The sequence below is a fragment of the Orycteropus afer genome, unplaced genomic scaffold (assembly GCF_000298275.1).
Source record: "Orycteropus afer afer isolate SDZICR_OR568_19922 unplaced genomic scaffold, OryAfe1.0 scaffold00449, whole genome shotgun sequence".
NCBI classification, from domain to species: Eukaryota; Metazoa; Chordata; class Mammalia; order Tubulidentata; family Orycteropodidae; genus Orycteropus; species Orycteropus afer.
The window spans coordinates 1,576,900-1,603,225 of record NW_006922036.1 but is presented as its reverse complement, the minus strand read 5'-3'; the positions used below and the strand labels follow the sequence as shown (position 1 = coordinate 1,603,225).

Genomic DNA, 26,326 nt, shown 5'->3' with positions numbered 1-26,326 from the left:
AGGAAAATGGCTCACACACTTATAGAATTTGACAAGTCCCAAGTTCTTGGATCAAACATCAAGCTGGAGGCTTTTTCCAACTCACGCAGCTGCAGGGGCTGAAAAGCTCAAGGTTGGTAGGCAGTACCCAGCTGTTGACTCCAACAAATGATGAATCCAAGATCTCCAGGTGGAATGGTGGATTGTTCGCTCACGGACAGTTGCAGACAGCACAACAGATCCCGATCCACAGCAGAGTGTCTCTTTTCCCAGGATGTCCATAAATATATGGGAAGCAGGACACACACCCAGGGAAAACCCTTTCAACTGATTGGCTGCTCAAAACATATACATCTGATCCCATCATGGGAACAACTGACATCACAATTGCTTAAACCACACAGAATTGTGGTCCAGCCAAGTTGACACACAGCTCCAACTATCACACCCTTTTACTAACTCTGCAGCATTACCCTGCCTTGGAAGTATCATATAGCCTATAGGATATGAGTGTGTCTAGTGAGCTAGTTTTATCTCTCAGCAGCAGCTGGACCATACTTGTTTACTAGAAGCCTAGTAACATGTAGACAGCTCTGGAGGCAACTGGTGATCTCACTAGCAAAAAAACACATGCATGGAAAAGGTTTTCAGCATTCAGCTTCTGTTCAACGTCAGTAAAACTGCACTGTCTTTCTGGATTTGCAATGTTTGAACCAGAAGGGTGGTTGATACAAAATTACAAGGTGTCAGCACAAAAAACATCCCTCTCTGCTCCAAAATGCAACTATTTTCCTTATTGAGCTCAACATATAAAGATACTGTGAAGGTGGACATTTATACATGTGCCATAGTCTACACTACTACCATTGCCTTCCTCCAGCAATTTCACACATTTCCATTATCTGCCTGGCTCATTCTATGAATGTATCCACCAGTGGTGAAGGAGCTTGCCAAAGGTGTGTAGCCTTGAAGTCAAATGCCTCTTCATTCATTCAATTACTCAGTCATTCAGTCAGTCAACAACTACTCATTGAGGACTGACAGTGTGCCAGACCTGAAGCACCGATGAATGAAGCAATAAATCACAACCTCTTTTCTGAATGGGTCCATAGCCTAGAGGAGACAGCCAAGCAGAGATTACAACACTAAAGTTTTTAAGGACTCTGCCTAGGCCCCAAGTGTGGACTGGTTCTGCTTAGGAAAAAGGGGGCACTGGCATGCTCAGTGGAGGAGACATTATTTTATTTCTGTCTTCCCTACCTAGGTTCAATTATTATAATGAAGTGTACACAGACCTGGAGTTAGAAAACCAAAAGCAAAGAACATGCGCGGCATTTCTCAAACTGAAAGAATTGAAGAAAAAATTTAAGCCTTGAGTTGCAGTATTGAAAGATTCTATGGGCAAAATATTAAATGATGCAGAAAATATCAAAGATGGATCGAATATACAGAAAAAGAATTGGTTGATGTTCATCCATTTCAGGAGATGGCATATGATCAAGAACCAATGGTGTCGAGGAAGGAAGCTGAAGCTGCCCTGGAGGAGTTGGCAAAAAAAAAAAAAAAAAAAAAAAGGCCCCAGGAATTGATGGAATACCCATTGAGATGTTTCAACAAAAGGATTCTGCACTGGAGGCACTCACTCATCTATGCCAAGAGACCTGGAAGACAGCTACCTGGCCAACTGACTGGAAGAGATACATATTTGTACCCATCCAAAGAAAGGTGATCCCACAGAATGTGGAGATTATTGGATAATATCATTAATATCACATGCCAGTAAAATCTTGCTGAAGACAATCTAAAAACAGTTGCAGCAGTATATTGATGGGAACTTCCAGAAATATAAGCTGGATTCAGAAGAGGACGTGGAACAAGGGATAACATTGCTGCTATCAGATGGATCTTGGCTGAAAGCAAAGAATACCAGAAAGATGTTTAGTTGTATTTTATTAACTATGCAAAAGCATTTGATTGTGTGGATCATAACAAATTATGGGTAACATTGAGAAGAATTGGAATTCCAGAACACTTAATTGTACTCATGAGGAACCTGTACATAGACCAGAAGGCTTATTTAGAATAAAACAAGGGGATACTGTGTGGTTTAAAATCAGGAAGGGGTGTATCAGGGATGTATCTTTTCACCATATTTATTCAATCTGTATGCTGAAGAAACAATCCAAGAAGCTGGACTATAGGAAGAAGAACATGGCATCAGGATTGAAGGAAGGATCACTAACAACTTGTGATATGCAGATGATACAGCTTTGCTTGCTGAAAGTGAGGATGAATTGAAGCACTTACTGATGAAGACTGAAGACTACAGTCTGAAGTATGGATTACACCTCAATATAAAGAAAACAAAAATTCTCACAACTGGACCAATAAGCAGCATCATAATAAATGGAAAAAAGATTGACATTGTCAAAGACTTCATATTACTTGGTACTGCAATCAACACCAATGGAAGCATCAGTCAAGACATCAGGCGATGTACTGCACTGGGAAAATCTGCTACAAAAGACCTCTTTCAAGTGCTGAAGAGCAAAGATGTCCCTTTGAAGACTAAGGTGTACCTAACCCAAGCCATGGTATTCTCAGTTGTCTCATATGCCTGTGAGAGCTGGACAATGAATAAAGAAGATGGAAGAAGAGTTAATGCTTTTGAATTGTGGTGTTGGCAAAGAATGCTGAAAGTGCCATGGACTGCTAAAAGCACCAATGAATCTGTCCTGGAAGAAGTGCAGCCAGAATGCTCCTAGGAAGTGAGAATGGCCAGACTTCATCTCAACTACTTTGGTCGTGTTGTCAGAAGGGACCATTCTCTGGAGAAAGATATTGTGCTTGGTAAAATGGGGAATCAATGAAAAAGAAGAAGGTCCTCAACAAAATGAATTGACACAGTGGCTGCAATGATGGGGTCATGTATAGCAAGGATCGTGAAGCTGGCACAGGACTTGGCAGTATTTTGTTCTGTTGTATATAAGGTCACTATGAGTCAGAGGTGACTCGATGGCACCTAACAACAACAACAACTACTCAGGTTCAGCAAAAAAAAAAAAACAAGGATGGTTGGTCACCCCAGCAGATCTGAACTTTGCATACTTTGTGATAGTGGGAAGTGTTTCTGTCTCCTTAAGAAAAAGAATATAAAACTACAAATACAAAATCAGGGCTATGGAATGCCTGTGGGTGAGTGGCTGTGAAACTGAACTTCAGCAGCTTCTCGGGCATCTACTTCTGCCAAGAGTCCACATTTGGAGCTAGCCCAGGCTGGACGTGAATCCAGCCTCCCACTGGCTCTGCCTCCCACTGGCTATGGGAACCTGGGCCAGTGACTGACCGTCTTTGAGTTTTAACTCCTTTCTCTATAAATCAAGAACCAAATCTATTGCTATCAAGTTGATTCCAACTCTTAGTGATCCTATAGGAAAAAGTAGAACTGCTTCATAGGGTTTCCAAGGCTGTAAATCTTTATGGAAGCAGACTGCCACATCTTTCTCCTGTGGAGGGCTGATGAGTTCAAACCACCCATCTTTTGGTTAGCAGTTGAGGTCCTAAACACTGTATCACCAAGTCTCCTCCCTTTCCTCTGTAGAGCACTGATAATCACACCAAGACAGGGTGTCCTGGTTAAATGAGACAATATGGGTAAGAGTACACACACATGCACACACATCTGGTATGTGGAGACTACATCTCTTCCTCTCCAGTGACTGTCTGTTGACTGAGTAGCCTGAGGAAAAAGAAGTATAAGGTGCTGGAACCACTTGGTGAGGAGATGGGAAACCCTTTCACTGGACAACCTGGCTCAGCTTCCAGCTCTTTGGGTGATGGGGAGCCAGCCTCAGTCTCCTCCTCTATATTTGGAACTCAGAGTGCTTGTCTTGGCTTGTTCCAGTGCTCAGTGACATGAGAATACAGAAATGATGTCTAATTGTCATTTTTTTTCAATTGTGATTTGAATGAATATTTACAGAGCACATTAGTTTTCTGTTCAACAATTTATACACATTTTGTTTTGTAACATTAATTGCAGTCCCCTCAATGTAACATCACTCTGCCCATTTCCACCTTGGATTCCCCATTTCCATTGGTTCTTCTTTCCTATCTCATCCTGCCTGCTGAACTTTGTATTTGGGCAAATGCTCCCCTTTTGTTTTCATATGGTTGATTGTTTTAAGAAGTACTTTCCTCATAGTTATTATTGTTCACTTCATAATATGCCTATCTATTTGCCTGAAAAGTGATCCTTGGGGGTAGTAGTTCAGTTTCAGGATTGAAGGGTGTCTAAGGGACATAGTCTCAGGGATCCCACCAGTCTCTCTCAGACCAGTAAGTCTGGTCTTTTTTTATGATTTTGAATTTTGTTCTACCTTTTCTCCCATTCTGTCCATGATCTTCTATTATGATTCCAATCAGAGTTGTTGATCATGATAGCTGGGCACCATCTAGTTCTTCTGGTCACAAGCCAGTGGAGGTTGTGGTTCTGTGGTCCATTAGTCTTTTGTACTAATTGCTTTCTTGGATCTTTTATTTTCTTCACTCTTCTTTGCTCTTGTTGTGTTTTGCCATCGAGTCGGATCCAACTCATAGCAACCCCTCCTTGGGTTGCTCTAGACAAAATAAAAAACCAAACTCAACTGCCATCGAATGAGATATAACTCATAGTGACCCCTCCTTGGGTTTCCAAGGCAATATCACTACAGAAGTAGATCACCCAAGTCTTCCTTCTGAGGAATGGCTGGTGGGTTTGAACCGCCAGTCTTCTGATTAGCTGTCAAATGCCATAGGCACTAGGCTACCAGAGCTCCTACTGCTCTATACAAGGAAAGGTTAATAGTTGTATCTTAGATGGACGCTGGAAAGCTTTTAAGACCCCAGTCTTGGAACACTGCCTTTGTGACTGTATTATGTCTATTTACTTAAAATCCTCCAAGACTATGTACTAAGCTCCCAAGCCCAGTCAGTGATTCATTCCCTTAAGATGTTTGGTTATAGCTACAAAGTTTTCCTAACTTTGCTCCTTGTATGCTCTACTATATCAATGGTTATATTTACAGCACATACAAATACATTTGAAAAATGTCCTCTGCAAAACCTATATATATTCATGTGTGTAGTCCCATTCACCTTCCCATATCTGTTCACCTTGCATGTCTATCTCTGTGTTCACTCATAGATTATTCTTTATTATGACTGTTATTGCAGTATTATGTAAGTAATAGTATTTATTTTTGTTGCCTTTAACTCTTGTGCACCTTCCAATGTCTTCCTTTGCCTTGATCATATCCTGTGCTGTCCTCCCATTTATTGTAAAATGTTTCTCTTCACCAAAGTTAAATGCCTGTCTAATTTAAAGTGTATCCTTTCAGCCAAAGGGCCAAGTCTGAGGGGATTCAACAATAGAGATTTGGTTGACTGGACCTGAAAATGCTGAATTCACTGGGATCACTGATGCATCTTCTCCTTCTTCCTCTCAACCGTTACTAACTGCAGGTCAAAGAGACCTCACCCTGGGGTAGCAGGGTGGGGGGAATTGCTCCTGCGAAGGCTTCTGAAGAGGACACCAAGACCCATACTAAAAACCCCTTCAGGAGCAGACAAGCCTCCTCTGTCTGTGGATACACTCTCTTCCAAGGGCATCCTGAGAAGTGAACTAGATTGAGCTGAAGTGACTACCTTGCAACTCCTGTGAATGACCCAGCCAAGAGGAGACAGTCCACATTTCCAACTAAAATCCAGTGTCAGGGCAAGCAGATGAGGGTCTGGCCTACGAAATTTTGCTGGCAATCAGGAAGACTTCTGGGTTTACTGACTTCTCCTAGTGGTCAGCTACCCAGAGCCTCCAAATGCCTTAATGTTCTCCGGGAATAGGGCTCACTACTTATGTGCAAGAAGCTCTGGTGGCATACTGCCTAAGGCACTTGACTGCTGACCAGAAGACTAGTGGTTCAAACCCACCAACCACTCCTCGGAAGGAAGGTTGGGCAATCTACTTCCATAGTGATACCCCCTCAGAAACCCAAGGAGGGGTTGCTATGAGTCAGATTCGACTCGACAGCAGTGAGTTTGGTTTTGGTTTGACTTATGTGCAAACCCATCCTTGTGCTGGACTTCTGTGTTAGCAAGTCCATCCCAAGACTGAAAAGTTGTCCTTGAAGTGTTCACCTTCCCCTGGAAGCCTTGAAGAATGGGTCTACTCCCCTCCAAGGTCACCACCTGGGAATTGCCATCTCTTCTGGGACATATTAGTCTGAGAAATTCTCCTTAGTGGAGACAGAGAGGCCCACTCTGCTGCCCCCACCACACCTGTGGAATCCACTAGTGACCCCTCAGAGCTGGTCTGGTCTGGAGGAAGACAGAAGAAATGGAGTGGAAGTACCAAGAAGTTATCTTGAAAACCTTGACCAAGTAGCCCCTCATCACAATCCTCCTCTTTGTTAGTGTTACCCTCAAAGCTAGTAGGGACAGTCCGTGGAACCTCTTTGGATTTCCAGGGCAATGCCCCCACCAACTTTTATCTCTTCCTTTAATTTCTCTACTAGGGAGCTCTTCTAGTGTAAGGCTGGGCTGGTCCCCTAATGCTGTTATTCATTGGCTGCTGGGATCCAGAGAAGGGGTCAATACCAGAAACGTCAGAAGGGTGTACATACCAAAAAGACCAAACTTACTGCTGTTGAGTCCAATCCGACTCATAGCGACCACTCCTTGGGTTTTCAAGGACTGAAGTAGATTGCCCAAGCCTTCCTTCCGAGGAGTGGCTGGTGAGTTTGAACCACCAGCCTTCTGGTTAGCAGTCAAGTGCCTTGCTCAGTAAGCCACCAGAGAGGGTGTACACAGAAAGGGAAAATAACCAGAACTTGGGGGCCCTGTGAAGCCTCAATTTTCTATGGTCCTGAGTTATGGCAGTGAGTTTGGTTTTTCTTTTTTTAGTTCTGGCAACCTGGGGGAAGACATTGCACCCTGTTCACAACTCATATGGGGAGGGAAAGGCTCCTTGGCCCCAACACGCCAGGCTGGGGCAAAGGGGACCTGGTAGGAGAAGGGAGTGTTTTCCTCAGTTCTCACCCCCTCCCGCCCTCCAGCTCTGCTGGGAACGAGGCTTCTGCTTGGCGCTCACTAATTGGTCTCATTAGGCAGCAGTCAGGAGCACTCCCAGCTGCGCTGATCCAAGCGGTATCATCCGCTTAGCGCCCTCTCACCACCCTGCGCTCCCGCCCTGCCCTCCCTCCCGCTGCAGCCGCCACTATTATCTCTGCGCTCTTGGTGGTCACGGGAATGCTCGGTGCTCCAGTGCCAGCTTCGGCGGCGGCGAGCATCACTACCCGCCCGCGGAGATATGAGGCGAGGCCTGTGGACCACCCTGGCCCTGGGGCTACTGCGCCTCTGCCTGGGTGAGTAGCCTCCTGGCCAGGTGGGAGTGGGCCAAGGGCGGGCGCTGTTTTTCCTGGCGGACGCCGGGACTGTGTCCTCTGACGGGCAGGTGGTCGGGCGCCTGCCAAGCTTCCCCACAGGGATTGGACTCTCCTGAGGCGTTTCTCCCGATGGCACTGCCCTGGATCCCAGAGCTAGTGCCCAGAACCCCCACTGCCTTCCCAAACGGGGCGGGGTTGTATGTCGGCTGCTGCGATGGCTGCGTGGAGCAGGAGAGGTGGGCTGGATACCCCCTGCTTGGCGGCGATTAGAGGTGTACCTTGGGAGGGGCACTGCTCCTTTCTGGACTCCGGTTCTCAATTTGCCCATAGAAGGGGTGGTATTGCCCCCTGCCTGGTTTCTAGTGTCCAGATTGTGTGTGACCGACCCTGCCAAGCCCAACTCCTGTCCGTGACCGCAGCTGATGCGGTGGGTGGAGGGACTTCATCGTGGTGCCCCAACCAGCTCCGTGGATGCTCTCTAGCCAGGGAGGAGGAGCGCCCGCCTGCTGAGGAGTGAGATGGTGTGAAGCTGGCCCTCTGGTGTCAGGGTGTCCATCTGTTTTCCCGTCTGTGTTCTCTTTCAAGCCCAGGCCAACTTTGCCCCCCACTTCTTCGACAACGGGGTCGGCAGCACACACGGAAACATGGCGTTGTTCAGCCTCCCAGAGGACACCGCTGTAGGTCAGTAGCACTGGCACGGACCCCCCATGGGTCTCCTCAACTGGGGGCTGTTGTTCCCTTGAATGCAAGGACCAAATCTGACTCATTTGAGCCTGTGGAGCGGCAGTCTGTGTGGGCTCCCGCGGGGCGCCATGTTCACGCTGCGCATTCCCCAGGGGAATGGCAGGAAAGGAGGTCACAAGGCTGTCATAGCGACCTAATCCTACCAAGTCCTGGAGGCCCAGCTGCAGGCCTAGACATAGGTCCAGCCTAGGCGTCAGGCAGGTGTGCACATGACTTGCCCACTACCGGCTGTGTGACCTTGAGCAAATGGCTCTTTCCTTGAACCTTCTATCTCTGGGCTCTACAATGGCCCAGGGATATGGAACCCACTGGACTATGCAGCAAGAAAGGGAGATGAGAGATTTTCATGCCCTCTCTCCAACTGGTTGGGATTGGGACCCTGGGGGAAAGGAGGTAGGGAGTAAAGAAATGCCTGGTTCAGAAATTCAAGAACAAAGCATGGAGGTACCAGGGTACACCCTGACCTCCTCTCACTCTCTTCTTCTGTCTTAATGGCTGCTCCCTTTTGCACTAGCCCCCTGTGCCCAGGGAGCCCCCAACTTTGGCTCTTGGTACTAGAATCATTCAGGTCAAATGGAAAAACAGGCACTGGAGTCAGACCCTCCAACCTAGACCTCATCTATAATCTACATTAAAGATTACAATCTGCGAAGTGGTTGATAACACCATCTCACTGATAACAGCATCTTACTGACAGCTGAGGTGTGAAGATAAGAGTGAGAGCACCCTTAAGAACAGGGTGAGGTCCACATTAAGTGCCAGACTCTAGGCTGCATGTTTGGAAGGGCTTTTGATATTTGCTTTATAAACCATCCAAATCCTTGGTCCTGTGTGCCTGTCCTTGTACAAAAGCCTGGGCCCAGGTTCTAGGTCTCTCCTCTGTATCCACTTCCAGGCTCTCACGTGTACACATTGAGCGGGATAGACCCTGAGGGAGACCCCATCTCCTACCACATCAGCTTTGACCCCAGCAGTAGAAGTGTCTTTTCTGTGGATCCCAATTGTGGAAACATCACCTTGGTTGAAGAGCTGGACCGGGAGGTATGAGATGGGGCAGGGAGGAGGTAGAACCTGCCTCTCCCCTGCACACAGAGACACCTCTGTGACTAGACAATCCTTTGAGAGAACCAAGGGTATGGCATGAGACCCACCCTCTGTGGAGACTCTGGAGGGGACAGAAGAGGGCTGCCCAGGCTTCTTCCTCTTATCTAGGAGGCTTAACTTTCCAAGTGAATAGTGGTGTTCCTGTAATGATTAACTGCCAGTCCTGCTAATTTTTTTAAGCATGTTCAATTAAATAGGAATTCTGTTTGCACTTTGCCTTTCAGAAATGTCATAAAGTGATGTTTTGACCTGTCCTGTAACCCAGAGCAAACTCAGATACCAGATCAGGGCTACAAGGAGGGATTCAGAGGGTGGGTCTGAATTTGATAAAACCCTCCCCCTTGAGTCTTTCTGAGCCTATGGGTAACAGTGTCTCCTTCATGAGACTTGTGGTCCTAGTTGGCCACATACTGGACCACAACTGTGGAGCTGCAGCAACTTTAGGATACTGACAGAACCCACTACCCCTGGCCAGGGTGGACAAAGGAAATGAAATATCTCAAAGACAGCTAGGGAGGTTGCAGCAAAAGAGGCTGTAGCTACACCATCAACAACTCCCTCCTGGAATCCATGGGACCTGGTGGTAGCACCTCACCATCACCACAACCACTGAGGGGCTGCCATGTCCTGGGAGCACTTGGGATACCACAGAGCTGGACCTCTGCAGAATCATGGAATATGGGAGAGAAAATGGGAGGAAAAGGAAAAGAAATCATCTACCTGGAACATTGACACACTAGGGTTAGCTCTCTCCTCAGTCAAGCAGGAGAGCATTTTCTGCTGGAACCTCAGCAACCTCTCTGGGTTTATGAGAACCCCACACAAAGTAGGGTGGGCAGCAGCTTTGGGTCATGCATAGCACATGGTCATCACCACCCCACTCTGCTCTGGGGCTTCTGTGATGGGCATGCTGGGGCAGGGAGAGCTCCTTCCAGACTTCAAGTCCCCACAAAGTGCAGGAACCCTGGGCACTCACTTGGTCCTTATGCTTCCAGAGGGAGGACGAGATTGAAGCCATCATCAGCATCTCTGATGGCCTGAATCAGGTGAGTGTAGACCTGACCCAGCCCCCTGGCAGCAGGTAGATCCCTGGGCACAGCTCTTGCCCAAGCCCTCCTGGGGGGAAGGGGGAGCTCCCTTGCAAACCCAAGCCAAGGCCCATCAAGGTCTGCTGCAAAGAGCCCATAGGAGGGGGCTTCAGGGAGGCCATGGAAAAAAGAAGGTAGGGAGAAGGCATGGGGAGACCAAGATCAGTCGGCTATGCTCCTGATGAGTGTAACTCACTTTCTTCAAATCTTCTCAAGCTTGCTCTTGCATCAACCTCTGACCTGGTTCTTGGCTCTGTGCAATCATCCAAGCTGAATCCCTGGGCACTCAGATCACTCCTTCTTCCACACTATTCACTCCAGGCACCACTTCCCCTCAGCCCTCTTCAAGCTAACTGGATAACTGCAACATGCCCCTCAGGGGTTCTCTTGCCACCTGTCAGCTCCACTCCAACCCACCTCCACCTACTGCGAAAGCCAACAAGTGGAGTAGACAACTGGCCACTCCTGGGCTCAGAAAGTGCTAACATGTGGCCCCACTGCCCTCATGGTGAAACTCCTGTAGGTGTAAACTCCTGTAGGAGACTTATCTGCCTCATCCACCTCTTCTGGTTCACCCACCCTACCATCCAACTATAAATCTACTTGTGTGTCCCATACTCACAATTCTTTCCACTCCTTTCTGCCTTTGCACTCAATGGTCCATCTTCATAGAATACCTTTCCATGTCTTTCCTTTTCACCTTGGAACTGTTACCAGCTTGATTCTCACTTCTTCTATGGAGCTTCCCTGATCTCCACAGACTGGGATAAATGCTTCTTCTTAGCCTCTGGGCACAGCCTCCTGGACTGGATGCATTTTCCTAAGTCCCAGTGTCCGTGGTGGCTCTGGAGCTGTGGAACAAAGGCCCTGCCCACAAAGCCTGGCATAAAGTTGTTACATTACCACACTGGATGACATCACTACCATTCTTCTATCTGCTTGTCTTTGCCTCTCTCTCCCATCCACCACCACCACTACAAAATGCACATCATTGGACAGTCTTTTATGTCTCCAGGATTGAGCACAGTGTTTGACATCAAGCAGTCACTTAGTAATATTTGGTACATGAATGGATAGAAGAGGGAAGGGGTGGAGGGAATGGGCAGAGACATACATCTGGGAGCATTAGAGGTCATTGCTCCTTTATCCCCAAGAAGGTTCACTGCTCCCCTCCCTGTCTCCTCTGTTCCCACCCAGGTGGCAGAAAAAGTCATGATCCTGGTGACTGATGCCAATGATGAGGCACCCAGGTTCATTCAGGAGCCATATGTCATCCTGGTTCCTGAGGTGAGTGAGACCAATACATCCTTCCAGGCTTGCAGCATGAGCATCCCAGAGTTAATGGGTGTACCCCTCCATCACTTGCCCCCTCAGGACACCCGCTGCCCTCTGGATCCCCTCTTACTCCCCACTCCTCACCTGTCACTATTCCTCTCACACAGTTATCGCTGTTCTCAAGGAATGTCTGTTTATTATTCTCTATTATCATGGTAATATGTTTGTTGTAGAAAGGTGATATATATAGAAAAGTAGAAAAAAGAATTTAAAATATCACTCTCAATTTCTCCAACTTAAGAATTATTAAATTTTGGTGTATCACCTTTTAGTCTTTTTTGTAATTATAGGATTTTATTTTCTATTTGTTCTACATAGCTGTGACTATGTAAAACAAATGGTTTTTGTGTCCTATATTTCACTTAGTATGCAATTAGAGCATTTTCCTCATAATTGCAAAGTTTAAGTAACTATTACTTTAATAGCTTCCATCAAAGGAACATTTCATCATTTACTGAGCCATTCCCTTATGTTTGAATATATAGATTGTGTTACATGTTTGCAAGGAGCCCTGGTGGCACAGTAGTTAAGAACTGGACTCCTAACCAAAGCAAAGAAAGATGTGGCAGTCTGCTTTTATAAAGTTTTCAGCCTTGGAAACTCTATAGGGCAGTTCTATTCTGTCCTATAGGGTCAGTATCATTGGAATCAACTCATTGGCAATAGGTTTGGTGGTTTTTACTATTTTTACATTTTTATTATGATGAGAAACACAAAACTTCTGAGCATCATCTTTTATTTACTTAAGATATAGCCCAAGATTTGAAATTCCTGGGTCAAAAAGTATGAGGGCCTATGAGGTGTCACCAAATTACCTTTCCAGAGAGCCCCTACTTGCTCTCTCCCCTTCATCCCTCACCAACACTGGAGATTCTCTAATCATTAAATATTTGCTAATTCAGTGGGATAAAGCCATTTCTTTCTCACTCTAATTTGTATGTACATGTTTCCTGGTGATGTGTATATTTCCATGTTTATTGACCATTTTCTCATTTGTGAATTGGCTTTCCTCTTTTAAACCCTTTATCTATTTACCATCTTGGCTTTTCCTTCCCTCTCTCCTTGAAGTCATTCCTCCAGTTGCTCTCCATCTCTTTGTGTTCTTCTTTTTTATTTTCTCCCTTCCCCTCATTTATTCTGTCTCTTCTATTGCAGCCCCTCTCCCTTTGAAGTTCCCATGCCATAGCATTAGCATTCACATCTTTTTAGCCCTTCACCCCACTAAGCCCACCCCCTCCATGCTCCCCCAGCACTCCCTGTACTTTCTGTCATTGCCCCTGGCTGACCCTCCCTGTGACTGTGACTCCTCAGGACACACCTGCTGGGAATAGCATCTTTAAAGTCCATGCAGTGGACAGGGACACAGGCTCTGGAGGGAGTGTCACCTACCTCCTACAGGTAAGGTGGGACACACAGGATGTAACCAGAGGCCCCAGGCTAGAAGGGACAACAGTTAGCCACCACCTTGATCACCAAGGCCCTCAAGTCTTCACCTCTGCTGTTTCCAAAGATTTTCAGAGATGCAACATGTCTAAAAGGTCTTGGGAACATAAGGATAGGGCAGACAGATGGGAACATGCAGAGGCCTGAAGCAGAACCTTTCTTTCCCTGACTGGCTTGTCTGGGATACCTGGCATGTGGCCTGCTCCTTCCTTCTTCCCAGGTCTCCCAAGCCCCTGATCCCTTGCCCAGGAAAAGGTCAGGCAATTTGCACTCACCCAGGGTGGGCAAAACCTGACTGAGTGTAGAATGGCCAATAGAAAAAAATAGCAGAGGGGGCAACTCTCAGAAGAGGGCAGAGCTCTAATCCTTCCCCTCATCATAAGCCAGGGCCCCTTTTCCACATTTTTGGACCCTCTCTGGCTCCCCAAAACCATCTTCACTCCCTCATGGCAGCTGTTTCTGTAGAATTCACTGTTCTCTTCACATCTGATTTCCTATGCTTATGACTTTTCAAAGCAACAGTTTTTGGTGGCTAAAAACATTAGGCTTTGGCGAAATCCCCTAGAACCTACAAGTTCCAGATAGATCCTGCCACTTACTACTTCTGTGACCTTTAGCATGCTATTTAATTTTCTAGGACATTTTCCTCATGTGCAAAAGGAAAATCACAAACACACCTCTTCATTGCGTTGTTGTGAGGATTAAATATGCACAAAGCATCTCTAACAGCACCTGGTCCACAGTGCCTTAGCTGGACTGGCCTCTCTGAGCCCCACACCCACCCCATCTCCCACAGGTGTTCCTCACCTGCCTTCATCTAATTCCCCATCATCTCCTGACCCTCCCTTTTGATGCTGCCTGGGATATCCCACAGCCACTTCTAGATGTGGTTTAAAGACCCAGAAAATTCTCTCCTTCCCTATGGCTCTCAGCTCCTGCCCCTCCAAGTTAGAGCTGCTGACATGCAGATGTTTCCACCTACTGGAACTTCCAGGTAGGAGCTTAGCCCAAAGCTGAGTCCAATTTGTTTTTCAGCTGAGAGAAAAGATGAGGCCCTGCTGGAAGGAATGTTGCTAACTTGGAGTGGCAGAGTGGCAAAGGAAGCCCAGAGCCCCATGAAATGGGATCTAGGAAGTCAGATAGGCTAGGACCTTGGTTCCTGGAAGGAGGAGCAGTGAGGACTCCTCTTAGATAAGCACAGCAGGTTCTTCCAAAAAGCCCAGCCTGACTTCACCCTTGCAGAACCCACACTCCACTAAATTTGCCATGGACCGCCACAGTGGTGTGCTGCGCCTGCAGGCAGGGACTACCCTGGACTACGAGAAGGCCCAGGCCCACTTTGTCACAGTGGTCGCCAAGGTAACAGAGTGGGGTGGATGGAGGAGCAGGCTTTGTCAGGGGAAGCTGCTTTCTGATTGGAACACAGTTACTTTCCAGATTGGATATGGTAGGGGTGGGGGAGCAGATGCTGAGGACCTATGTAGGATCTGCTGGACAGATCTGCTTGTCCCTTCACACCCCCAAGACCTGGCCCTTGGTGCCTCCATCTCCCTTGCCAGACTGGCTCACTCCCACCTCCTCCTCTTCATGTGACCAGTCACCTCCTGAGCCTCAGTTTCTTCCTACGCAAAGTAAGGACAACCTCACCCAGTTGTGTCTTCCCTGAGTCCATTGTATCTCTAAAGTGCCTGGTGTACAACTGCAGCTTAATGGCTGCTAAGTACATGTAGCATCTCTCCTCCAAATGTAAACATACCTCTGGGCCCAGCATTCTCTCTTGAGGAAGGCCCACACTAGAGCCCTGAGCCAGGACCATCCACAGTTACTCTAGGAGGCTTGGCTGTCCACACCTGTGTTGGACTACCACCACAGACACTCAGAGTGCTGGGCCCAGTCAGAGCCTAGGGTGGGGGAGGAGGGCTTCACCACACCCAGCCTGGGCCAAACACACAGTAGGTCTTCAGGAGGTGTTTGAGGTTTAGTTTCCCTGGCTGCATTGTGAGGTTGTGGCTCAAACCCTCCTCCTCTGTCACTTGTCCCACATGGATTCCTGGGTGAGAACTTAATCTGTTTCCAAAGAAGCTAACCAGAGACCACTACACATGAGCTTCTTTAGTGTCCCCAGAATTATCTCATTTATACAGGAGCAGGCAGAAACACAGACAGGGGCAGCCTCACAGCCAAGTCAGTGGCTGGAGCTAGATTTGAACTCCATGTCTGACTCCAGAGACAAAATCCTCTTAAGTGCTCTGTGGCTCTGACTCTCCCAGGACGGAGGAGGGAGGCTCCGGGGGGCTGACGTTGTATTTTCAGCCACTACCACCATCACAGTCAGAGTGGAGGATGTCCAGGATACAGCCCCTGTCTTCGTGGGCACACCGTACTACGGCTACGTATATGAGGACACCATTCCAGTGGGTATCTTTTCCTCTCAGCCCAATGTCCCCCCAGATGCCTCCTGCCCTGTTGTTGTTGTTGTTGTTATGTACCATCGAGTCAGACCTGATTCATAGCAACCCTCCTTGGGTTTCTGAGGTGGTATCACTACAGAAGTAGATTGCCCAACCTTCCTTGTGAGGAGTGGCTGGTGGGTTTGAACCACCAGACTTCTGGTTAGCAGTCAAATGCCTTAGTCACTATGCTACTAGAGCTCCCACCTCTTGCCCTAGCCTCATGCTTTCCAGGGATCTCAGGGATACTTAGTCACTGTAGGTAGGTTCAGGCTCTGAATATAGAGGAGAACACACACTCATGCCTCTAGCAGGTGCTGGTGTCAGAACTGGGCTAGGTATATCTCTATCATTTAAACCTGCCACAGCCCCCAGCCAGTGCAGATCCCAGAAGGCTGAGTGAGAGAAGAGGGACTAGCAGGTGGCCAAGAGGCTCAGTTTGGGTTGGTGGCTTTTTCTTTCACTTCGCAAGGTTCTTGTGTGCCTCCCAGTCCCAAGCCTGCAGTTTAGGCCACTCAGATGAGCTGTTCTGTAGTGAAGTGCTGCCTGAGTCATCGAGATATATCACAGTTCAGGCCCTGCTCAAAGGCTGGTCTTAACTTGCCTCCCCCCTCAATACAAATTTTGCCTTCTGCTCCTGTCTTCAGGCCCCTCAGTGACTCTTCAGAACTCACACTACCCTCTCAACCTGACATCCAAAGGCCAGCCCCCTTCCACCTCTGTAGCCTTTGTGGCCCTCCATACATCCCACTCACTTCACCACACTGCCTCTGCCCCCTACCTACAAGGTGTTCTGATGTCCTTTCCCTTCTGAAGCCACTTTAGTCTCCTCTTTCCCTGGCATCTTTGAGGTGGTAGCTCCACCTCTCTGCTCTCAGGCATCCCTCTGTGAGCGCATCCATTTTTGGGGGTACAATCTTATGCCTTCCTCCAACCAGACTGAACGTTCCCAAGGACAGAAACAGGAAAGAGCCACCCTGTGCCCTCAGACCATGCCAAGACCTCACATGGCCATGCTGCAGCACTCTCTGTGGACTTAAGTTGCATTCTCAACTTGTCCCTTTTCTGATTACTTCCAACTTTATAAAACAATGAAAAACATTCATTGAGGTCCCTTCCATATGCTGGCACATGTTGAGACACACCCTTCTCAGAAGCTGGCAGCCTAGTGTAGTGACAGTACAGAGCAGGGAGAGAAATGTTGAGCAGTTGGGGTGGGGCTTAAGGCAGGGTGACAGGGCCTAAACAATTCTGCTAAGAGTTAAGAGCAGAAGGAGAATCAGAACAAAGTGTTCCTGGGAGAGTAGCAGCACTCGGACCATGGCCAGAAGTAGTCATGTTTTATGGGAGCCTTGCCCAAAACTTTTTGAACATCACCTTGGACCCCATAGGATAAAATCCTAATTCCTGCACTTTACATGTGTGGCCTGGTCCTGCTCTGACCAGCCTCTCCTCTTCCTTTTCATGGACCTCTAGGATGGGATGTAGACCAAAGTTGGGTAAGAAATATTGAGGAGGCAGGAGAGGTGAGGGCTGAGTGTAGTGTGTGGGGTCAGAGGTTGGGGCTGTCCCTGGCCAGCCCACATGTCCAATACATGTTGGGAGAGCAAGTGACAGGAGTCTGGCAGGCTCCTTTCAGCTCCAGGAACACGCAACAAAGAGGTGGTTCTTGCTCATCCAGCCACACTCTGTTCAAGGATGGGGCGGCCTGGGAAGGGGAGTCCTCCCAGAATCACAAACCAGCCTTAGCAGCTGTTCCTGTTCCCTAGGGCTCGGAAGTGCTGACGGTGGTGGCCATGGATGGAGATCGGGGAAAACCCAACCACATTCTCTACAGCCTTGTTAATGGTAGGTCAGGGGGCTCAGGCTGTTGCTCTGACTCTGGGTAACCAGAGAGATTTCTCAGCCTGCCTGTCTCTGGGCCCTTGTTCCCTGTCTATAGAATCTGGAATGGTGTAATGAGGGGAGGACTGGGCCCTTTCAGGAGGCTGTGCATATTCTACTATGTGCCCCCCCCACACACACACACCACTTATCATTGCATCTAGCAATAGGAAGGGCTGCATGAGGCCTATAATCAGCCAGGGGGAGCTGATTCATGGACCTCTTTACTCACTGATGAGAATGTTTGGCAACATTGCTTACACTCTAAATTGCTGTATTTTTTTTTCTCTCTTTTTAATGTTTTGTCCTATAGCAGATAGCTGAATTAAATGCAATTGTGATGTGGCATCTCCCTAGTACAAGCCCTATATATGGACATGAAAACTGAGGCTCAGAGAAGCTAAATGGGCATCTTAAGTTCCCACCACCAGGTTTGAACCTAAGTCTGCTGGCTCCCAGGTCCTTGCTCTTTCCACAACTAGATAGCACTGAGTGAGCTGAGACATTTCTAGAGTAGCTGATCCCTACAGGGCCAGGACTCTAGGCCAGGGCATCATATCTGGTGCTCAATCCCAGATGTACATGTCTGTACACTACACCCAGAACCACCACTTACTTGACCCTGTCCCCAGGACATGCCTGGTGCACACTAGCCTTCCAACGGCTCACATTGGAACAAACTTACCATCACACAAGGCTTCTTTCCCTGCAAAACAGATTCTGAATGCCTTCCCTCGCTACTATCATTGCAAGATTGTACATAATTACACATAACCCACCCCTCCCCTTCTCTCCTCCTGTCCTCTTTTCTCCCTTCCCATCTCTCCCTCTCCTCATTCCTCTCCAGTCTCTTTCCATTTCCTCTCTTCTCTCTGCCCTTCTCTCCTCTCTCTTCTTCCTTATCTCCCTCCCTCTGTATTTCTTTCTTCCTACACACACACACACACACACACACACGGCATGCACAAAGGAAGGGAAGCAGTGTGGAAACTGGGAGGTATACAAAAATAAATTCAAGTCTTAGCTCTTCACTTACTGTGTAATTTACTTAACCTCTCTGAGACTCAATTTCCTCATTGGCAAAACATAGTTAATAGTATTGCACTCTATAGAGGAAACTTTGATGATATAATAATGCATGGAGAGCAGGTGGTACCCAGCACAGCACAGCTCCCCTCTGCCCTCTGTGGCCCTGGGCAGAACTGCAGGGTGCATCTCTGGTCTGTGGCAGGGAGTGATGGAGCCTTTGAAATCAATGAGACATCTGGAGCCATCTCAGTCATCCAGAGCCCTGCCCAGCTCCGGAGAGAGGTGTACGAACTGCACGTACAGGTACCCCCACTCTGGCTTGCCGCTCCCTGCCGACCATCCACTCTTCCCCAGCTCATCCTTTGAGTGGTGGTGGCTTCCTCTTCTGAAAGTATCCTTCAGAAAATGCAGATTGGTGCATTCCAGCCACTGTGCCCCTGACAGTTTCGATAACAACTCTCACCTCCACCAGTACTATCTGAGAATCTACTCTGCTCCAGAGATCCCCACATGGCCCCAGAGGGCTGCCTTGGCCCTGGAACTCATAGTCTGGGGAGAGACTAGCCATTGCCCAAGAAGCACCTACATCAGGTGCCTGTGTGGAGGCTGCATGCATGCACACCAAGCCCCTAGAAGGAGGGGGGAGACAAGACACTACAACCAGAGAGTTGTGAAAAGGTGGGAGAGATGGGATTGAAGCAGTGCCTAGAGCACAGGCAGGACCACACAGGTGGAGATGGTGAAAGGGGAGATGGGGGAGGGGTGAAGACCTTCCCTGCTATGAAAGCCAAGAGAGTTCAGCTTGAGGTGAGAACACAAATGGATCTGAGGGCATCAAGGGCAAATGGGACTGGAGCAAAGAGTCCATAGTTGCATGTAGAAAGAGAAAAGGTTGGCTCTAAGGCTGAGGCCTGTTGAGAACTCTGGGCTGTTTTCAGAGCAGGGCTGGTTTTGAAGTCATGCAGCCCCCATGCAGGAGAGTCCCACCCTAGGCTTACTGCTCTGCTGTGACCATCTTGACATTCTTAATTTTTGAACAAGGGGCCCTCATTTTCATCACACCTTGGACTTCACAAATTATATAGTTGGCCTTGATCGAGAGTAATAAAGAACCATTGAAAGGTTTTCAGCAGGATTAGAATCACATGGTAGAAAGCTCACTGTGGCTGCTAACCAAGCCAGTGGGGTCCCCAGATTTAAAGAGTTTGACAAGTAACAATTTCCAGGACACACTCTGAGAAATAGTGATTCAGCATGTCTGGGGTAAGCCCAGGACTGTGCATATTACAAGCTTCCAGATGATCCTGCCACCAATTCCAACCTGGCATTAGAGAGCCAGTGATCCAGACTAGGGTGTGGAAGGAATTAGCTGAAGGCTAGGAGGCAGTGATTTTGATAAAGGAGACTGATCAAGAGGGCCTCTGGAAAGAGAGGAGGTGGAATGACAAAAATTGGCAAATTGAAAAATATTAAGGAGGCAGACTCTAGAGAACATGCATCTGGCTGCCAGTGAAGAGTAGGAGGGGATGGCAGAAACTTGGGTTACATGTTATTAAGGACACAGGAACAGGGGCAAGTTAAGTAGAGGAGCATGGTGAATGTGAATGCCTTGGGATATGTGAAGTGAAACATCTAAACTTGGGTATATAAGTTTGGAACTTGGGAGAGATACTTGGGTCAACATACTGAAAGCCACAGGAGAAGTTGAGGTCAACCAGAAGATGGCTTCTGGGAGAGAGAAGCAGTTGTCCCAGCATGAAGCTGTGGGAGGTGTCAGAGCTTAAGAGGAAGGAGGAGGAGGTGAAAGAGATCAAAGATTGAGGAGAAATTGAAAAGTAGAGCCATACTGGTCAAGGGAATAGAGCTCTTGAGAAGGTGAAAAAGGGTGGCCATACAGGAGCAGTGTGGAGTGTTCTCCATTGAGTTGGGGCTGTGGATGAGAACCTGTAAGACCAGAGCATACTTGTAGAACAAGGGAAAGAAGGTCCTTTAAGAGGAACTTATGATCTTTGTCACATGGTTCTGATGGAAGAGTTGCATAAGGACTCAGCTCGGGCTGCACAAAGTTAGCAGCTTAAAACAATATAGATTTATCATCTCCCATTTTCTGTGGGTCAGGAGTCCAAGCCTTGCTTAGCTATTTGAGGGTCTTTCACACAGCTGCAATCAAATTGTGAACCAGGCCTTGGGTCTCATCTCAAGGCTCTATAGGGGAAGAATTCACCTCCAAAATCAGGTGTTTGTTGTGAAGACTCAATTCTTTGTGGGTTGTTGGACCAAGAGCTTCTGTTCCTTGCTAGTGGTTGGTTACCTGGCCACGTAGGATCTCCAGTGTAACTGCTTGCTTCATCAGTGCCACCAAAGAAGAGATTTTACTAGCAAGATGGAAGTTGCAGTCTTTTATAAGCTAATCACAAAGTGATATCTCATCACCTTTACCATATTCTATTGGTTAGAAACAGGTTGCTAGGCCTGCCTCCACTTAAAGAAAGGGGACTACACAATGACAAATATCAAGAATGGAGTCCATTGGGGTATTTTAGAGACTGTCTGTCACACAGCCATAGCCCCTATCCCCACCCAGGTGACTGAGGTCAGCTCTGCAGAACACCCAGCTGCCCACGCCATGGTCCTAGTCACCATCAGGATCATGGACCTCAACAACCATCCTCCAACATTCTATGGAGAAAATGGACCTCAGAACAGGTTTGAGCTCTCCATGTTTGAGCACCCACCCCAGGGTGAGATTCTGCATGGCCTCAAGATCACCGTCAATGACTCAGACCAGGTGTGTTGCACTACCCTCTACCCTGTCTATCCATAGACCACTTGGGGCCCAAAGCTACCTAACTGCATCAGCTTTCATTTGAGTCACTGGGGCCAGGAAGGCAATAGCAATGAAGAAAGCAAGAGGTAATAGCCAGGAGGGAGAGGTGAGAGAACAGCTAATCAGACTCTGCTCAGCTGAAAATTACTTACAAAGAATTAGAAATGAAAAGTCAGTGAAAAAGAACAACTCTGTATCTGTCCCAAAGAACAGGAGTTTGTGAGTGTGCCTTATCACCACCTCCTTGGCCAGACACAGGGTCCAGTACTGTGTGTTTATTTTGCTTGATTCTCATAACTGGCTACGAAGTTAATAGCCTTGGTACACCTTAATAACTGGTTAGGAGATTTTATCCCCTCACCTATTGTTGTTGTTATGTGCCATCGAGTCGGACCCAACACATAGCAACTCCTCTTTGGGTTTCTGAGGCAGTATCACTACAGAAGGAGATTGTCCCACGTTCCTTTAGAGGAGTGGCTGGTAGGTTTGAACTGCCAGCCTTCTGGTTATTACACTCTCCTCCCAGACTTAAGGTTATATGAAGGCTCCTGACTTAGTACAAATACATAATGAATTTATATTCCCAGTTATCTTTCTTGTTTCTCTCTCCAAACTCTGTTGCCCAGGGAGCCAATGCCAAATTTAACTTGAGGCTAGTGGAACCTGGGGGCATCTTCCGAGTGGTCCCACAGACAGTCCTGAATGAAGCCCAAGTCACAGTCATTGTAGAGAATTCAGCAGCCATTGACTTTGAAAAGTCCAAAATGTTAACTTTCAAGGTAGGTGGAGCTGTATACTGCCATCAGTGGGTCCCCAAAGCTCAGACCAGTGACAAGATTCATTTCTGGGGGTCCTTGTCACTCCTGGCCCCTCATATCCTACTCCTGCCTTCATCTCTCCTGCTGTGCCTAACTTGGGTAGCAAGATGGGGAGGGGAGAGGAAGAAGGTGTTTAGACAGAACCTCACTGAGTTTCTCAGCTTCTAAACAACCACTGTCCCTAGGAATGCCTGGGTGGTTCAAAGGGAAACTATCAGTATAATTTACCATGTTAATCAGTTAGGAGAGAAAAAGTATTTGCTTATCAAGATGGATGGTTTCTCATATGCCTTTTGACATCTGGCATTGATTCTGATGAAAACCTTAGCAGAAGAGGGGAAAAAATATTTCTTTAATATTATTCATGATTATTTAAAACTATAAATATGTGTAAATAATGCATACTATGTTTAAGTATACAAGTAATGTTGTTGTTGTTGTTATGTGCCGTTGAGTCAGCCCCGACTCATAGCGACCCCTCCTTGGATTTCCAAGGAAGTATCACTACGGAAGTAGGATTGCCCAACCTTCCTTCCGAGGAGTGGCTGATGGGTTTGAACTGCCAGCCTTCTGGTTAGCAGTCAAGTCCTTTAGCCACTATGCTACCAGAGCTCCTACAAGTAATGTAGTAATACCAAAAATAAAAATCCCAACTCATTGCTATCAAGTCAGTTCCAATTCATAGCAACCCTATAGGACAGATCAGAACTTCCCCCATAGTTTCCAAGGCTCTAATCTTTACAGAAGCAGATTGCCACATCTTTCTCCCATGGAGCTACTGGTAGGTTTGACTGCTGAATTCTCAGTTAGTAGCTGAGTGTTTAACCACTGCACTACCACAGCTCCTAATATAGTAATAGTAAACAAAAATATTTGATTGATATTTATTTAAATTATTATAATTACTTATAATCATATACATTTACACATAGACATTTATAGCCAACATCATGCTTAACAGTGAAATACTAAAAGCATTCTATGAGTTATGGACAATACATGGATCCTGTTGTCACCACTGCTATTTAACAGTATTCCTGGAAATGTACCCAGTGAAATTAGATAAAGAAAGAAAATAAGAAGAGGTGTAAATATTAGAAAGGAAGAGACAAAAGCATCATTATTTGTAGGTGATGTGATTGTTTGCTTAGAAAACCTAAGAAAAATGATTGAAAAATGGTTAGAAACAGCAAAATTGCTGATATGACTGATTAAAAAGTTACTACACAAAATTCAATAGTTTTCCTACATACAAAATAATAATAATAATAACAATGAGAAAATATATTACATTAAAGGATTTTCTCTTATAACAACCAAAAGATCAAATTCCTATAAATTACCATGACAAGAAATATGCATTAGCTAAATTACAAAGATGAATAAAGAAGACCAAAGAAGAATTAATGCAGTTGAAATATGATGTTGGTGTAGAATATTGAATATAGTATGGACTGCCAGAACAAACACATCTGTCTTGGAGGAAGTATAGCCAGAATGTTCCTTAGAAGTGAGGATATCAAGACTTCACCTATTGTGTTTTGGTCATGATATCAGGAGGGACTAGTCCCTGGAGAAGAACATCACACTTGGTAAAGGAGTCAACAAGAAAGGGGAAGATCCTCAACAAGGTGGATTCACACAATGGCTGCAATAATGAGCTTAAGCATAGCAATGATTGTGAGAATGGCACAGGACTGGGCAGTGTTTCCTGACAACATCTAACAACAATAAAACTGCAAAGAATTGCAAAATTTCACAAAGAAGTATAAAGAAGCAAAAACAACATAAAAACATACCTTAAAAAAAAGTCCAGTCTCCTTATATTAACAATTAATTTAATGCCAGTCTAATTAAATCTTCCCAGAATTTTGTGGACAGGTCAAAAGGGAACTTGAAAAAATTATACTGGTTTATGTCTGGAGAAATAGTCTTATAAGAATAGATTTCTGTGGGAAAAAAAAGAAGATGAGGCAGTAACTTTCTCTAATAGATATTAATTATTATGAAGCAAAATAATTCAAAAATTGGACCAGGAAAGACAAAAGAAATTTACTCAAGTACAAATGGGAATTTAGCACATAAGCTATATGATATTGCGAGTCAATGGGGAAAGCAAGATATTAATCAATGCATGGCATAGCGGAAGCTTCGGTTTTAGGAAAAAGCTAAGAGTTATTTCCTAAATGAGAGGAGATCATGCCTTAGGTGATACCCTTGTAAGTGGTGGCAGGAATAGCTGGTCTGCAGCTGAGAATGGGAGACAAGGCAGTGGACACCAGGACAGCTCTAGGGGTACAGGGGGTGGAGAGGCTCACTGCAGGGTGATTTCCACCCAGGCAGCTCCCTGCTTTTCTTCCTTCCCCAGCTCTTGGCCATCGAGATGAACACCCCAGAAAAATTCAGCTCCACGGCGGATGTTGTGATCCAGCTGCTAGATACCAATGACAATGTCCCCAAGTTCACCTCCCACTACTACTTTGCCAGGATTCCCGAGAATGTCCCAGGGAACTCAAATGTGGTGGCTGTCACAGTGGGTTTGAGGACTGCCCCAGGGACTGGGGATAGGGGTGGGTGCCCAGTGGAGGGGCAGAATGGATCCGGGGTGGCCTTGCAAAGTCAGACAAACTTTGGTTCAAACTGTAAAACACACATGATCAGCTGCATCCTTGAACAAGCTGCTTACCTTCTCTAAGCCTCAGTTTCTTAACCTGTTGTTGTTGTTGTTGTTATGTGCCATCAAGTCAGACCCGACTCATAGCGACCCTTCCTTGGGTTTCTGAGACAGTATCACTACAGAAGTAGATTGTCCCATCTTCCTTCCGAGGAGTGGCTGGTGGGTTTGAACCGCCAGCCTTCTGGTTAGCAGTCAAGTGCCTTAGGCACTATGCAGAATGGGGTAATAATATCTCCTAGGACTTTAACAAGGATATATGTGTAAACCTTGAGCACAAGGCATGAGACCCACACCTTTTCTTACCCCATTTATAAAGGAGGATTAAATGTCCTTCCAAACCTAAATCTTTTTATTCTTCCCAACACTTGAGACCTCCTTGGAGGAACATGAGGGTTCTAGAGCATGTCTCCAGATCAGCTTCCCCCAAGTTAGACCATTGCTTTGCAAGTGTAGGCAGCCCTCACACAAATAAGCTGCCATTGTGCCCAGACAAAGGGACAGGTATCACTGGGAATTTTCTCTCTTTCAGGCTGTGGATCCAGACACAGGTCCCGGGGGTGAAGTCAAATACTCCATCTATGGGACCGGGGCCAACCTGTAAGTACAGCCAAAAGCCAGAACACAGCCCTGGGTTAGGGATTTGGGATGCTGAGGGTAGAGGGATTTGGGTCAAATGCAGGAAGAAGCTGGCAGGACTGGAGCCTGGGTCAGGAAGGTAAGCATGAGGGTGAGGAGTAGAGGGGAGCAGGGGAGAGTATGAACAGAACTGTGGGAGGTGCCTGCAAGTAGGAGAGAAGAGGGACCATTGTCATGGCTGGATTAGGGCTCAGGAGCAAGCAGTGCTGGGCTGAGAAGCTACAGGAAGAATGGAAGGGCTGCATTGTCAGCTATTAAGCTCAATATTAATGGGTGAGTGAGCAGATGGATGAATCTGACTCCCTCAATCAGACTAAAAGAATATGGAGAAGAGCAGGTGGAACCTTGGAGAAGCAGCATGATGTCTGTTGCCACTTCCCAGAAGCAGTTCATTAATGGAGGGATGTGTGTATGCATGTGCATGTGTGTATGTGAAGGATGCATTTGTGTTCATGTGAGCACATGTGAGCATACACGTATGTGAGTGTGCATGTACATATACACATGCATGCCTGCATGCTCGGTGCACTCTGCCTGGCAGATTCTTGATCCATCCTTCCACTGGGATCATCTACACCCAGCCTTGGGCCAGCCTGGATGCTGAAGCCACTGACAGGTACAACTTCTATGTGAAGGCAGAGGACCTAGAGGGCAAGTATAGCCTGGCTGAGGTGTTCATCACCCTGCTGGACGTCAATGACCACTATCCCCAGTTTGGACAGAACATCCAGGAGAAGACCTTGGTGCTGGGGACCTCGCTGAAAATTGAGGTAGGCTATGGAGGCAGCTAGCTTCCTTTGGTCAGGAGGGTTCTTTCCCTTAAAAGCCCTATTTCAGTAGCTGCAAGAGGAATTGTGGCATAAAAATTAATTATATACATTTATATAAATA

At 46.8% G+C, this 26,326-nt stretch overlaps 1 protein-coding gene across 1 annotated transcript in view; it reads left to right on the top strand.

The window, feature by feature from the left end:
* Window positions 1–7,324: 7,324 nt before the first annotated feature.
* Window positions 7,325–26,326, top strand: part of CDHR1 (cadherin related family member 1) — a 22,563-nt gene continuing 3,561 nt past the window's right edge. Inside the window, exons 1-15 of the mRNA XM_007954233.2 lie at window positions 7,325–7,379; window positions 7,986–8,081; window positions 9,040–9,185; window positions 10,244–10,294; window positions 11,534–11,623; window positions 12,983–13,069; window positions 14,357–14,473; window positions 15,385–15,528; window positions 17,334–17,412; window positions 18,680–18,780; window positions 21,062–21,265; window positions 21,931–22,083; window positions 24,491–24,655; window positions 25,329–25,396; window positions 25,977–26,205. Coding sequence (XP_007952424.1) covers window positions 7,325–7,379; window positions 7,986–8,081; window positions 9,040–9,185; window positions 10,244–10,294; window positions 11,534–11,623; window positions 12,983–13,069; window positions 14,357–14,473; window positions 15,385–15,528; window positions 17,334–17,412; window positions 18,680–18,780; window positions 21,062–21,265; window positions 21,931–22,083; window positions 24,491–24,655; window positions 25,329–25,396; window positions 25,977–26,205 — 1,785 coding nt within the window. The remainder of the gene's footprint in view (window positions 7,380–7,985; window positions 8,082–9,039; window positions 9,186–10,243; window positions 10,295–11,533; window positions 11,624–12,982; window positions 13,070–14,356; window positions 14,474–15,384; window positions 15,529–17,333; window positions 17,413–18,679; window positions 18,781–21,061; window positions 21,266–21,930; window positions 22,084–24,490; window positions 24,656–25,328; window positions 25,397–25,976; window positions 26,206–26,326) is intronic.